Here is a 13,025-nt window from a genome sequence, read left to right on the forward strand (position 1 = left end):
AGGAAGTGGGTGATAATCTCTGCTCTGCTTTGGCAGGTTGCCATGGGGCAGTTGAGCTGACATCTCTACCCCTCTGTGTGCCTCAGCATCCACACTAGGAATGTTCAGTGGGCTGCCAGTTCAGGTCACTGTGATCATTTCATAGGCCCTTGTGAAAGATGCACTCCCAAATGGTCTGACAGTCATCACTGGGAAGCAACTCCACAGTTGACAGCCTGTCTCTGGCTCTTACTGACTCCTGCATCTTCCTGTGGCTGGACATGGTCACCAGGGCTTCTTTGCGTAGGTTGTACCTGCTCGAAAACTTGTCTAGGACCTTGTAGAACTACAGATGATCCATGGTCCACAGCCTCAGGAGGTGCCCTGCAAAGTACCTGATGAAGCAAGCTGTTTGGGACTCTGCTCCAGTCACCAGCTTGCAAATCTTGCTCACGTACATTGCCTGGGATGTCTGGAAGGATGTCTGGAATTCACCTGCCTCTGGCCCACTTTGTCTTGTACAGAGTCTTCCTCACCAAATTCTCCCATCTGGATCCTCAGAAGGCAGAATATCTCTGGATTCTGTGGGTGACATACTTCAGCAGAGGGTAGACCAGTGTGGTGTACAGAAGCATTGGCAGCAACACTGCCTTCATGAATGCCATGCGCCCCCTGCATGGAGAGGTGGGTGCTCATACCACAGACCCAAAATCTGTTTGGCCTAGGCCTCCGTCTTTTCCCAGGCTTTCCTTCTGCTCAGCTCAGGGTTGAACTCCACCCCAACGATCCTTATCCCCTCACGGGAGACAGAGATCCCCGGGAATGACAGGTCCCTGAATTCACCCACAGCCAGGAAGGTACTCTCACTCATGTTGAGGCTAGGCCCCAACTGCCGCTTCATAGACCTGCATGTGCTTCAGCATACATCTTAGTCAGATGGGCTGCACTAACCTAGTGTTGTGGTAGGTTCCCATCTGTACGTTTACCCAATATAGGCCATGTGTTTTACAGGCATGCTCAACTTTGGCTACATTTAATCAATTTCATAGTTGGTTTTCATGACTGAGCATATGCCATTTCTGGAAGCAGTTTAAAATGATAGATAATGTATTTAATGAGGTTTTTCTGTGTGCAAATATAAGAGGAGGGATGTTTTTTCCCCATGCTGATTGGGGGAAAAAACGAATCTTATATTCAAGTAAATACAGTACGTTTTGGGGGAGATGTTTAGGGGGTAATTTTATATAATTTGTTTTGAGCTTACAGCTTTAAGTCATTAAGAGGACATGTGGCCAGACTTGTATATTTACGTTAGCAAGAACTACAGAACTCCATAGAGGTTTCTCTTTAACCATGACTTCTTGTAAACTCTTCCCACTTCTCATATCTTGGCTATGCTACAGAAAGGAATACTTTCTGATACATGGAAATTATGGTTCAACAACACACCATTGTTATACAACTATCTTATAAGTGTATAAGTACAGTTAATTTGTTTCTTGTATCAGAAATAATTTCTATCACTTCCCTTTGAAAACTGGGTGTTGGTCAAAGAAACCGCATCAGGCTATAACACAATACAGTCAAAACCCCGTGGTTGTTCACATCACAGTTTTGTACATATAAATGACAAGCCTGAAAAACCAAGACGATAACTTCACTGAAAAAGGTATAAACAAAGAACAGCCATATATTCTGTAACAATTCAGAGCACTGAAATCTAAGGAAACTTCTTACCAGAGAATTAGGAAATTTGATCTTCAATTTAGTTAACACATGAACAAGTTCATCAAATTCTATAAATATAAAGGAGATTGTGGTGACAGCTCCAGCTGTTTGAACACTCCAATTTCGATCTAGGCAGTCCAGAGCTCCAGAACCATACAAGTACAGAGTGTCGCCCTCCACTTCAACTAGGTGACAATCTAGGACAGACAGGCCTTGTACAGCATTGCTCAGTATTGAATCGAGAGACCTAGCAGGGAGGAAAGGACACATCATTTAAAATAAAAACCTTTAGATATATTTGACTAAAATGAATGTCAGTCCTGCAATTCATCAAATGAATTTATTTTGAGTAATTTTGATACTCAAATGAGAAACCTATACATGGAAAGCTCCTCACTTTAATTAGTATCTTCAATATTTGATGACCTCTGAAAAAGGCCATAGATAAATATCTCAAGGTAAGCACCTAAAATACTGCAAGCAAACTATGCACATTCTTTGATATTCTAGGGAGATATTTGATTACTAGCCAATTGCCCCACAAAGAATGATGGGGGGAGGCGGGGGCTGAGATGGAGTGCCACCACCTAATGCCCCATGCTGCCACTGTTCTGCCTCTTGCAGGGAGCAGGATGGGGGAGCCGCAGCCAGCGCTGCTGGTCCTGGCTCCCCCAGCCCCTGTCTGGTCCTTGGCACTGCTTGGAGGGGCTCTGGAATCACTGCAGTGCTCCCTCACACTTGGAGCACTCTGACTGGCTGTTTCTGTCAGCCAATTAGAGTGTGAATAAAGCATTAGGGACAGACAGGCAGACAGACTTAGGCTTTTATAATATTAGAATTGTGTGTTATTGTAGACTTCTAAAATCAAACGTTTAGTTTATTCAGGAAATAAAATTCTGCCCTGCAAAGGTTATTCAATACTATAAATTTACTCATGAAATTGCTCCCCTACGTGTTACTCATGGGAATAAGAGTTTGCAGGATCAACCATCATTTCAAGACCAAAACACAGGGATTATAAAACAAAGAAATAAGGACAATAGTGAATGTTGTTACAGGCTGCCTCATTTACTACTTAAAGCTCATTCAGCATGTATTCTGTCTAACACACGCCCTCCTGGCCACATGCCTGTGCAGATGCACACCTTTCCCCCTTCTCCCCAGCTACACACGTGCTGGCTGCATGACCCATGGCCAGACACCTGCACTGGCTGCATGTCCCTCCCTCCAGCCCCTGACAAATCACATGCCTGCACCAAACATATGCCCCCCCAACCACACTTGTGCCTGCAGCATGTCTCTCCACCAGATTCCTGACATGCCCATAAGCAGGTGCCCTTCCTGCTACAGAGACTCTGGGCCTCCTGAACCATGGGCTCCCTGGGCACTGCAGCCTGGCATCACCCTATCCCCAAGGAAGGGGTTAAAAATGGAAGCTGGATGAGGTAGGGGGACCCCAGAGACCACTGGGACAGCGGCTGGAAAGCAATGGGAGATGCTCAACAGGCTACCATTTGGACAACCCTATATTAATTCATAACTATGCCTTAGTGTATTATTTGGTTATGCATACTGAATTATCTTCAAGGATAATTACATTACACTTCTGGAGTGTGAACAAGCATTTGCTGCACCTGTTTAACTGCAGGCAACTTACTTTAAGCCACCTCCACCTAGACAAGGAACGGATCCATACAGCAGTTCACTGCTCTCAGGAGTGGCACATACATGTATTTACCACTTGTGGGAGCCATGCAGGGAGCCAGTGTAATGGTTAACTGCACAGTTACCTTGAGACCAGATACACATGCAAAGTAGCTATCATGCCATAAAAGGCTCCAACCAGCTATAAAAGTTAGACTTCAAAATGTGTACCAACATTTTAGCTGATTGCTATTAAACTTTAAAATTGCATATTTAGCAGGGTCTCCCATAACCACAGGCTGCAAGTCCCAAGTCCTGTAACAGCAGGGAACTCTCAGTGCTAGCAGCTCTTGACTCTGGGGCCTGGAAGAACCCCACAGATGCTAGGACCCAGGGTCCCATAGCTACAGAGGCTGGGTCTCCACAACGTGCCTCCCGGTGCATCACCCAGCCACAGGGGTATGTGGGGTGCCTCCACAGTTGGGTGCCTCTCAGCTGAGGGGGCTCCCAGTCACTAGAGCTTGCTTCATGCAGGCTCCCTACATCAGCAATAAGGTGCAATAGGATCTGATGTGCAATCCCACAATATTTTCTCTTGCCAAGCATGCGTGGCATGGCAGGAAGCGTGATTGTGTGAATCATGCATTAGATCCCATTGCACATTTACCTGCATGTGTAGAGGGGTATACAGACACACAAGTGCAGTTTCACCTTCTATGTCAGTAAAGAACGTTAGAAATAACTTTTAGAGAAACAGGTCACTGAAGACATGGATGTTCTAAGTCAACTACTGTAGTTGATCATAGAGACAGTGATTCAGAAGCATATTAAAGGGCAAAAAACCCAAAACAAAAAAAACTGTCACTAATTCAGTCTGAAATAATCTGTTGTCTTGTAAAGGGAGAGATCATTAAAATGTGTTAGAAGTGTACAGGAAGTTTAGAAAGGGAAAAAGAGGACTGAAACACTGAAAACTTTTAAAAAAGGGAATCCCTTCTTAAGCCTACATAGAAGACTTACAGAGGTGATCGGGCTCATGTTAGCATCAGCTGACATGAGTAACTAGCTGACATGAGTAAAGTAACAATGAAAATATGGAAGCATGAAGAGAGCGTATGAGAGAGGAACAGTGATACAAATTGCACTAGGCCCCCAAACTTGAGGGCCCCTCCAAAATTATGAGAATTTTCTCTCTTAATAGACATTAAAATGAGTAAAATAATAATTGCAAGTAATGTGTGTAAATAAAGCAGAAGTACAATCTCCAGAAATTTATTTCAAAACTTATGAATTCAAAACTCAAGAATATAAGCAAAGAGAGAATAAATACAAAAAAGTTACAAATATATATGGTAAATATAAGCAAAGACAACACTCAGCCACATTGTGAAAAGGAAAAAGGCAAAAGCAGTCAAGATATGCAACAAATATAAAAGAATATTCCATATAACTTAATTATATGGAGTTCAACTTTTTCCAGCAAATCAATCAACAATTTTACCAAAAAATGATAACCATTGTAAGGACATGTTCAATTGAAAGAGATGCTTTGCCCTCAACCTTGACTGAACCATTGTTGTACAGCACTAGTTCTTGACACATTTGAGCACACTAAATTATCTTTATGCACTGGCCACAGAGACTGGTATGCAGCAAAAACTGTGCAACAATTAGGTTGGGGAGAAGTTTTTGCAGAGAGACTTCATACTGTAATTTAATAAATTAAATGGTAATATTATTTGGGGGGCAATAAAGTCTTTGTAAATACATTTGAGGACTATTACCTTATCTTTCTCATCACCAGTGATAACTTCAGTAGAACACAGATTAGAAAGTGATTGAGATCAGCATCATCCTTGTCAAGAAAGGTTCAAAGTTCAAATTTTTGACAGATACATACCATTACAGCAAAATTGTTTTTAAGTCTGCCTGCGACAGAGTCCATGATAGAAAAGGAAATACTGTCCTTAAGTTGGTGCTTTACATCATCAGGGTTGTCTTGATCATTTGTATCACTGCATCTGCTTTTAGAAGGGGTTTTGACCCTGGAACATCAATGCCAAACTTGTGGCAACATGCAGACATTCATCATAAATCTCTCTCAGTTGTGCCAGTTCAATGAAAAGACACTATGCTGCCTTTTTTAGCATCCAGGGTCACATCTCTGAGCTGTACGACAAGACTAATGGGAATTGAAGTTTTCAGCTAAACTGAAGTAAGTAGAACACATTTATATTCTGACATGTATTTTATTAGTCCAGCAATCTCGCTTCTGATTTTGGCAGTCAGGCTCAAGTATTCTAACTCATTCAATGCTACTAGTAAGCCTTTCAAAATCCTGACAAAACAGCAGATACAGTCAAAACATGCAGCCCAACTAGTAAACAGAATGGACTGAATCTGGAATAGTTTTCTTCAAAATTTCCCCTTGCTTGTACTGAAAATATTATACAATAACTGAAGAGACCCAAGGAATGTAATATAATCAGTTGAAGACTCAGCTGAATTGGAACCAATGGAGTTCAACCTGTGATATGGGGATAAAAAAGCTTGGGGATTCTTGTCAAGAAGTACCACCTGAGCTCCAGAATATTTTCCTGCCATACTGGTATCTTTATGCTTGTCGTCAAAGAGCTTAAAAGCTAATCCATGTTTATGTCTGGAGTGGTGAATCCTCTCAGCTATTTTCTTGCATATGTCTTCTTAGTAAAGTATCTGAAGCGCAAAAAACATCCTTGAATCGAAAAGTTATCACCAGCTGCGTGATGAATACATCTGATCAACAGTGTTGTTTGTGCAAGCCATCTGGCATTGGACATTACTGAAAATATTTGGCTTCTCTAACCTCAGCATCTGATGAAGTAGGTTTTTGCCTATAAAACCTCATGCCTATGAACCAGGTCAGTCTATAAAGAGCCACCTTGCATTATCTTCTGCCTAACCTCATGAACAACAGTTTTCCTCACCTGCCCTTCACATTCCTGAATCAAATCATTCTGGCTCCAAGGTGATAAGTAGTACGTTGACTCCTCTGATGTTGTTCCTGTGCCTTTTCCACATGGTCAACATAGTTTCCTAAAGTGTGACCATACTTGACTAAGAACTCAATAAATATAAAAAAAAAAAATGCCATTGGATTTAATACTTGCAACTTCTCACAGAAAAGATAATGATTGGTCTCCAATAAATAAATAAATAAATAAAACATCTGAAATACTTGAGAAAAAAATTGCAAATGAAAGAAATTCTAAAACGTAAGTAGCAGGTGGTTTTATCGCATCAGTCTTCTGGTCTCCATCCATTTCATATAGCATGTTCTAGGTGTACATAGAGCCAGCTGTGACCTGTGGTCCATTCACCTGGGGTGCCCAAGGTTGGAAAATACCTAATGTAGCTGGATCAGGAGGGAAAATTTGACATACAATGCAATAAACAGCATGCTCTGTCACTGCCATCCAAACGCACTGAATCTGTTCTCAGTTAGAAAGTGTATAGCAGAGAATGCAAAGGGAAACACTTTTCCTTTAGCCTCCCTTCTGGAAGGATTTTTATCACCCAATTATGAAGCACACATCTGTTATCATTATCTTGTTTGATAAGCCCTTCACTTGAGAGAACAATTCTCAGCAGAACACGAGTCATGTTCATCCTCATCCTCAAGATGTGTTTTAGCTACATGAGGATGGTTACTGTCATTTCTCTCCTAAAGGGTCAAATGGATTCTGCTCTTCTATCTCACTTTCATCTGATTCTAAGTGAGGTACAACCAATGTTTTACCAATCCCTGGAAATTCCCCGCTGCCTGGAACCGATTTCCATCCAAAATGTTTTCCCTGCTTATTCCTCTGTTTTCCCTTCTTTTCCTTTCTTTGTGTGGCACCTGACTTGTTTACAAATATACATTTCATAGTTAACTTGCTGTTCACAGGTAAGTGAAATTTAATGCAAGGGAGTTGTTAAGCCATGGCCTTGGCCCTGGGCCTCAGCCTACCTGGCGTGGCTGCTCATCCCAGTCTGCCACCTCCTTGGCAGAGCACCGGAATAGACTCAGGTGGCCAGAACCTTTCAGCTAGGCCTGGCCACGCACCCACTCCCTGCCACCAGCTGCCAGCTAGGGTCAGCTGATCACCCCTTCCAATATAAACCCCCGACCTGGAAGAAGTGTCTAGGCAACAAGGCTCAACCTTGGACCTAGCCTGCTTTACCCTTGGCTCATGCCTCTCCTGGCTGTCCAACAGATTATCTGAATATCCAGCGTGGCTTGACCAGGGACCCTGAGTTTGGCCTGACTGTTTGGGTCACTTACCCAACTCTTTGGTTTGATCTCCTGAATACTTGATCTGGCTCATCTCCTGACCCAATGCTCTGCCCACCCACTGGATCTCTGACTTGGTTCTCCATTCAGATATTTTTGGCCCCTGGCTTCCCTACTTTAAGTTTCTGTACACGTCCCTCAGATTTTGGCTGTTTCTCCTGACCTTGGGTGACCCCAGACTTAGTTGCCCATGGCCTGGCATGACACTAGTATAATCATGGAAATTTCTTTACAGCTAAGGCCCACCCCCCAGGCTTATGCTCTCTAGGCTGGAGGTCATATCCCTCCTGCTCTGTCAAGACACAGAGATGTATACCTGTTGTGGAATGGATCTAGATACCAGGGCTTTTGTACAAATAGTTTCGTGGGGGATTTTTTGTTTGGTTTTTTTTTGGGTTTGTTTTTTTTTTTTTCCAACTCCCCATTTTTTTAAACTTTCTTTTGTCTTCAAGATATTTTACTTTCCAGAATCTGCCTCCCTGTAAGCTTTACTTCTCCCATTATCAATTATCAATTAATTTCCTTTGCATATGATCTTATCCTTGGTTTTGAAAAGCATTATTATCATCGTTGTTGTTGTTGAATTGTTCTCTTACCCCCCTCTTTTTCTCAGATCTTTCACTTCCTTTTCAACCTTTGCACAAAATGTCAGGACTACATAATAAATATACAAGCAACATAATGACTGGAGGCCTATTCTTTCCTAAACAGGTCCTATATAGTTCTCATAACTTATAATTAATATTAAATATGAACTTTGTGTATCAATTACAGACTTCTAGGAGATGAGAAAAAGATCTGATTTACCTGCTGAGACATGATTCTTCTCCTTATCCTCATACGTGATTATGAATGATATGTGTAATGATATAGTGATAAAAACTGGCCTTCCTCTCTTAAAACACTTTAAAAGACCTTAAGAAATCAGAGAGTGCTTCATAGATTCATAGACTGGAAGGGGCCTCGCAAGATCATCGGGTCCAGCCCCCCTGCACTAGGCAAGAAAGACAACTGGGGTCAGGTGACCTCACCAATGCTGAGTAAAGCAGAAAAATTACTTCCTTGGGTTTGCTTCAGATGCATTGGTTGATGCATGCCAGAGTACTGTTTTTCCTGCTGGCTATACATCACACTGACGGCTCATGTTCATGCTATGATCTATTATTACCCCTAGGTCTCTTTCAGTCATGGTGCTAGTCAGTTTGGCGTCACTGAGCCTGTAAGTATGTTGGGGATTGTTCATCCCCAGATGGAGCACTTTACACTTCTCAATGTTGAACTTCATCTGGTTCCGATCTACCCAACGTGCCAGCCTGTCTAGGTCTGCCTATATCTGCAGTCTATTTTCAAGCATGACCACGCTCCCCCATAACTTGGTGATGTCCATGAACTTGGCCAGTGAGCTCTTCACCACCACATCCATCCTGGGATGGAAGTTATGCCAATTGGCCTATACTTGCCTGGGTCCTTTCTCCTCCCCTTTTTGAAGATGGGCACAACATTGGCCCTCTTCCAGGCTTCAGGGACCTCCCTCAAGAGCCACAAGTTTTGGAAGAGTTTCACCAGAGGTCCTGCAATAACTACAGCCAGCTTCTTCAGCACTCTCCGATGAAGTTCATCCGGTCCTGCTAACTTATAAACGTCTAATTTTTCTAACTGATCACGTAGCAGCTCAACGTCAATGGTGCGAAGGTGGTCATTCCCACCATGCCCATTCTTAACCTTATTTAGTATAATTTTCCCCTTAATCTGGTGAAATACCAAAGCAAAGTAGTCATGCAGGAGTTGAGTTTTCTCCTAGCGTCAGTAGCCAGTTATCCTGAGTTATTAAGCCATGGCCCCATACTTGCACTTGTTTTCCTCCTGTTCCCTACATATCTAAAGAAGGACTTCTTATTGTCCTTGATTTCTGTTGGTAGTTTAAATTCAGTTGCATTCCTCATCGTACAACTGGCCTCAAAAACTTCCTGTGTTGTGCATTATATTTCTCAACTGATCTCACCTGGGAAGTTGAAGGCCCCCACTTCCCTCATCTCAAAACAACTTACATACATCAAGTAGGGCATTTTTACACATGCGGGGGCGGGGAGGGCAGGCACTTTAATTAGTGGGCCACACTAATTAAAAGCACCTGAGCGTCATGTGTATCAGTGTCCCCACGACAAAAAATGGTGGAAGGGTGCTTTGAACTAAAGCTCAAACGAGCTTTAGTTCAAAGTGCCCCATTGCCATTTTTTGGTGTGGGGACACTAATGCATGATTAATTGAGTCTGCTCCAACGCACCGGATTTCCACAGTAGCCCATACTAGCCAAGGTAAAAATCAGAGAAGTCAACAACAAGCAACAAAGCTATGTCTTCTGTTAACTCAAAGAAGTATTATGACTTTTTTTTGGTTTCATTTATTTTTTAAATTGTATAAAAGGCCTGATACACTTGCACTAAAGTCTTTTCATCATCATAACACATGTCATAAAGGGAGTGTAATGGGTTCCCTTGGTAATCTCACATTATAAGATATTATAAGTGTTCCATAGTCATTTTACACTATGTTATACTGAAAGGGGATCATAACATGAATTTTCTCAATCTCCTACTACAACGTATTTTTACAGTGTCTGGGTCTTAAGTTCATATTGTCTTTGTAATGAACTCAGTCATTGTAAGACAATACATGTACCATATTAAAATGCAAATTCTGCATATGCACATTTTTTTAAGTTTCAGGATCTGAAGTCTGTATTATTTTTCAAATTATGAAAAAGACAGTAGACCTCTAAAACTGGAGTCTGTAATGCAGTAAGCTATTTTAAAATGGAATAACTTAAAATACAGTAAATTTTTATAGCCCTATAGCTGCACAACTAGCTTAAAGTTTATGAACAACATAATGGGATGCTTTGAACACATACACATACACACACACACACACAGGTGTTTCAGAAAGTGACAGCATTGTTGAAATAAAACCATTTTGTGTGCAATGATCATTTACTGGACCACATCACTTCTCTACATAGTAGTAAATAATGGGTGCATTTGACAATGCCACCAGTGTTCCCCACTGCTGTGTAGTTTTATTCACTGAACACAACGGTTGTATTTTGAAACTGCTGTTACTTTATGAAACACACTTGTGTATTCATTACTGTTGCAAGACATATCTAGAACATTATATTGAAAGGTTCTTTTGAAGAGATGTAATATCGTAAATTGCTGATAGATGAAAACAAATGTTTGAACTTTAAGATGCCCAATCAGTTCACAGGTTTTTAAAAACCACTTGCATCCAGACTGACTCCTATATTAAATTCTAGGTCTCTAAAGCATAAACAGATGAGGTAATAGGGCTAATCTCAGGTATGACACTGATGACAGCAGTGGAATCAGAGAGCACAATATATATTTTATTATCCGATTTTAAAAACTGTATTATGCATATCAGGGTTAGACGCACCATTTCTGAATATATGACCTCAGTAAATATTCAAAAGTAAAAAAAGATATACTGGAGAAAAAATACAAAAACAACTACTTCAATGGCACACCATGCAGCTTTTTCCTACTTTTTAAGAATTTTTTTTAAGATCAATATTAAACTTTTAAACTTCTCTTCAAGGTTTTTATTTGAAAGCTACAGGCAAAATAAAAGTGTTACTGAGAAGAAAGCTGGACAAATATCCGACAATACCTTTATCAGTAACCCTCAGGAAAGTTACCTGCCTGATAATGAAGCAGACATTCAGAAATTGAAATACAATGCAGAGAAAAAAGTCCAAATAATCCTTTTATATTTTGATTTAAATGTAACAAAGACTTTGCTCAGTTCAACACATTTTGAGCAGGTAGAAAATGAAAAATTTTCTGATACTCAACTCAAACATTATTTTAGCCAGCTAAGCACAGGAAAAGCAGATGTAAGTCAACTATGACATACTAAGTCACTGAATGCATCTACACATGCGCTTTACTGAGCTGAGGGCTAATCAGCTCTGTAGTAATGCGTCATAGTCTACACAGGCGCTGGTATTAGGGCATAGTAAACTAATTAACTCCACTGTAAGGTAGTACTGTCAGGGACAGTACTATCTTATGGCAGAATCATTAAGTGTGATCAAATGCACGTGTAGATAGTGACCACTAGATGCAACTGTCTATGTCTTTATAAACCATCTGGACTCTGGAGTCAGCAGCAGACTGGCCAAGTTCGCTGATGACACCAAACTTTGGGGAAGAGTCTCCACACTTGAGGATAGGTTGGTGATCCAGGCCAACCTCAACAGGCTTGCAAGGTGGGCAGATGAAAACGTGATGGCATTCAATACGGAGAAATGCAAGGTGCTCCACCTCAGGGAAAACCCCCCCACATCACACTTATAGGTTTGGCAGTGCTACACTCGCTAGCACCACAACTGAAAGGGACTTGGGGTTCATGATCAATCACAAGATGAACATGAGCCAGCAGTGCGATACTGCAGCCAGCAAAGCAAATAAAACTCTGGCTTGCATCTACTGATGCATCTCGAGCAAGACCCAGGATGTCATCCTCCCACTGTACTCTCCCTTGGTGAGGCTGCAGCATCCAATTCTGAAGTACTGCATCCAATTCTGGGCTCTGCAATGCAGGAAGGACATGGAGAAGCCTGAAAGAGTCCAGAGGAGAACCACATGCATGATCAGAGGGCAGGAGAACAGGCCTTATGAAGAGAGGCTGCAAGCCATGGGACTCTTCAGCCTGGAGAAGCGCAGGCTCAGGGATGACCTGGCGGCAGCCTATAAATACATAAGGGGTGTGCATCAGGATCTGGGGGAACACCTGTTCACCAGAGCACCCCAAGTGATGACAAGGTCCAACGGTCACAAACTCCTGCAAGATTGTTTTAGTCTGGACATAAGGAAAAGCTTCTTTACTGTCCAAACGCCCAATGCCTGGAATAGACTCCCCCCAGAGGTGGTGCAAGGACCTTCTCTGGACACTTCTAAGAAACATTTGGATGCTCATCTTGCTGGGATCCTTTAACTCTGCCTTCCAGCTCTTTGGGCAGGGGGCTGGACCCAATGATTTTACGAGGTCCCTTCCAGCCCTAACGTCTATGAACTCTATGAAATTGTGCCCAGTCAGCTGGGGGTCAGACCTCTGGCTTCTGCTAGTCCCTGTCACCTGACACTGCCTCCCAGAGCTGACCCTCTGGGCTCCTGCCAGCACAGGGCTGCTCCCTGCACTCAAATTCCTGCTGTCTGAGGCGCATGCACAGACATTGCATCCAAGAACAGTGTACCCCATCTCAAACGACTCTGGAGTTTACTGCATCATGTTATTTGCACGTGTAGATGTATCCAATGAGTACTTTGGCTTTACA

At 42.1% G+C, this 13,025-nt stretch overlaps 1 protein-coding gene across 2 annotated transcripts in view; it reads right to left on the reverse strand.

Moving 5' to 3' along the window:
- LRRC49 (leucine rich repeat containing 49) overlaps nucleotides 1-13,025 on the reverse strand; it is a 258,088-nt gene that overhangs the window by 59,937 nt on the left and 185,126 nt on the right. For both annotated transcript variants that reach the window (XR_002095202.1, XM_019504326.1), the window contains exon 13: nucleotides 1,717-1,954. Coding sequence is in view for 1 of the 2 variants with exons in the window: in XM_019504326.1 (XP_019359871.1) it covers nucleotides 1,717-1,954 (238 nt within the window). In the remaining variant the exon portion in view is untranslated. The remainder of the gene's footprint in view (nucleotides 1-1,716; nucleotides 1,955-13,025) is intronic.

The sequence above is a fragment of the Gavialis gangeticus genome, unplaced genomic scaffold (assembly GCF_001723915.1).
Source record: "Gavialis gangeticus isolate Ggan-Ray unplaced genomic scaffold, GavGan_comp1, whole genome shotgun sequence".
Taxonomy (NCBI): Eukaryota; Metazoa; Chordata; order Crocodylia; family Gavialidae; genus Gavialis; species Gavialis gangeticus.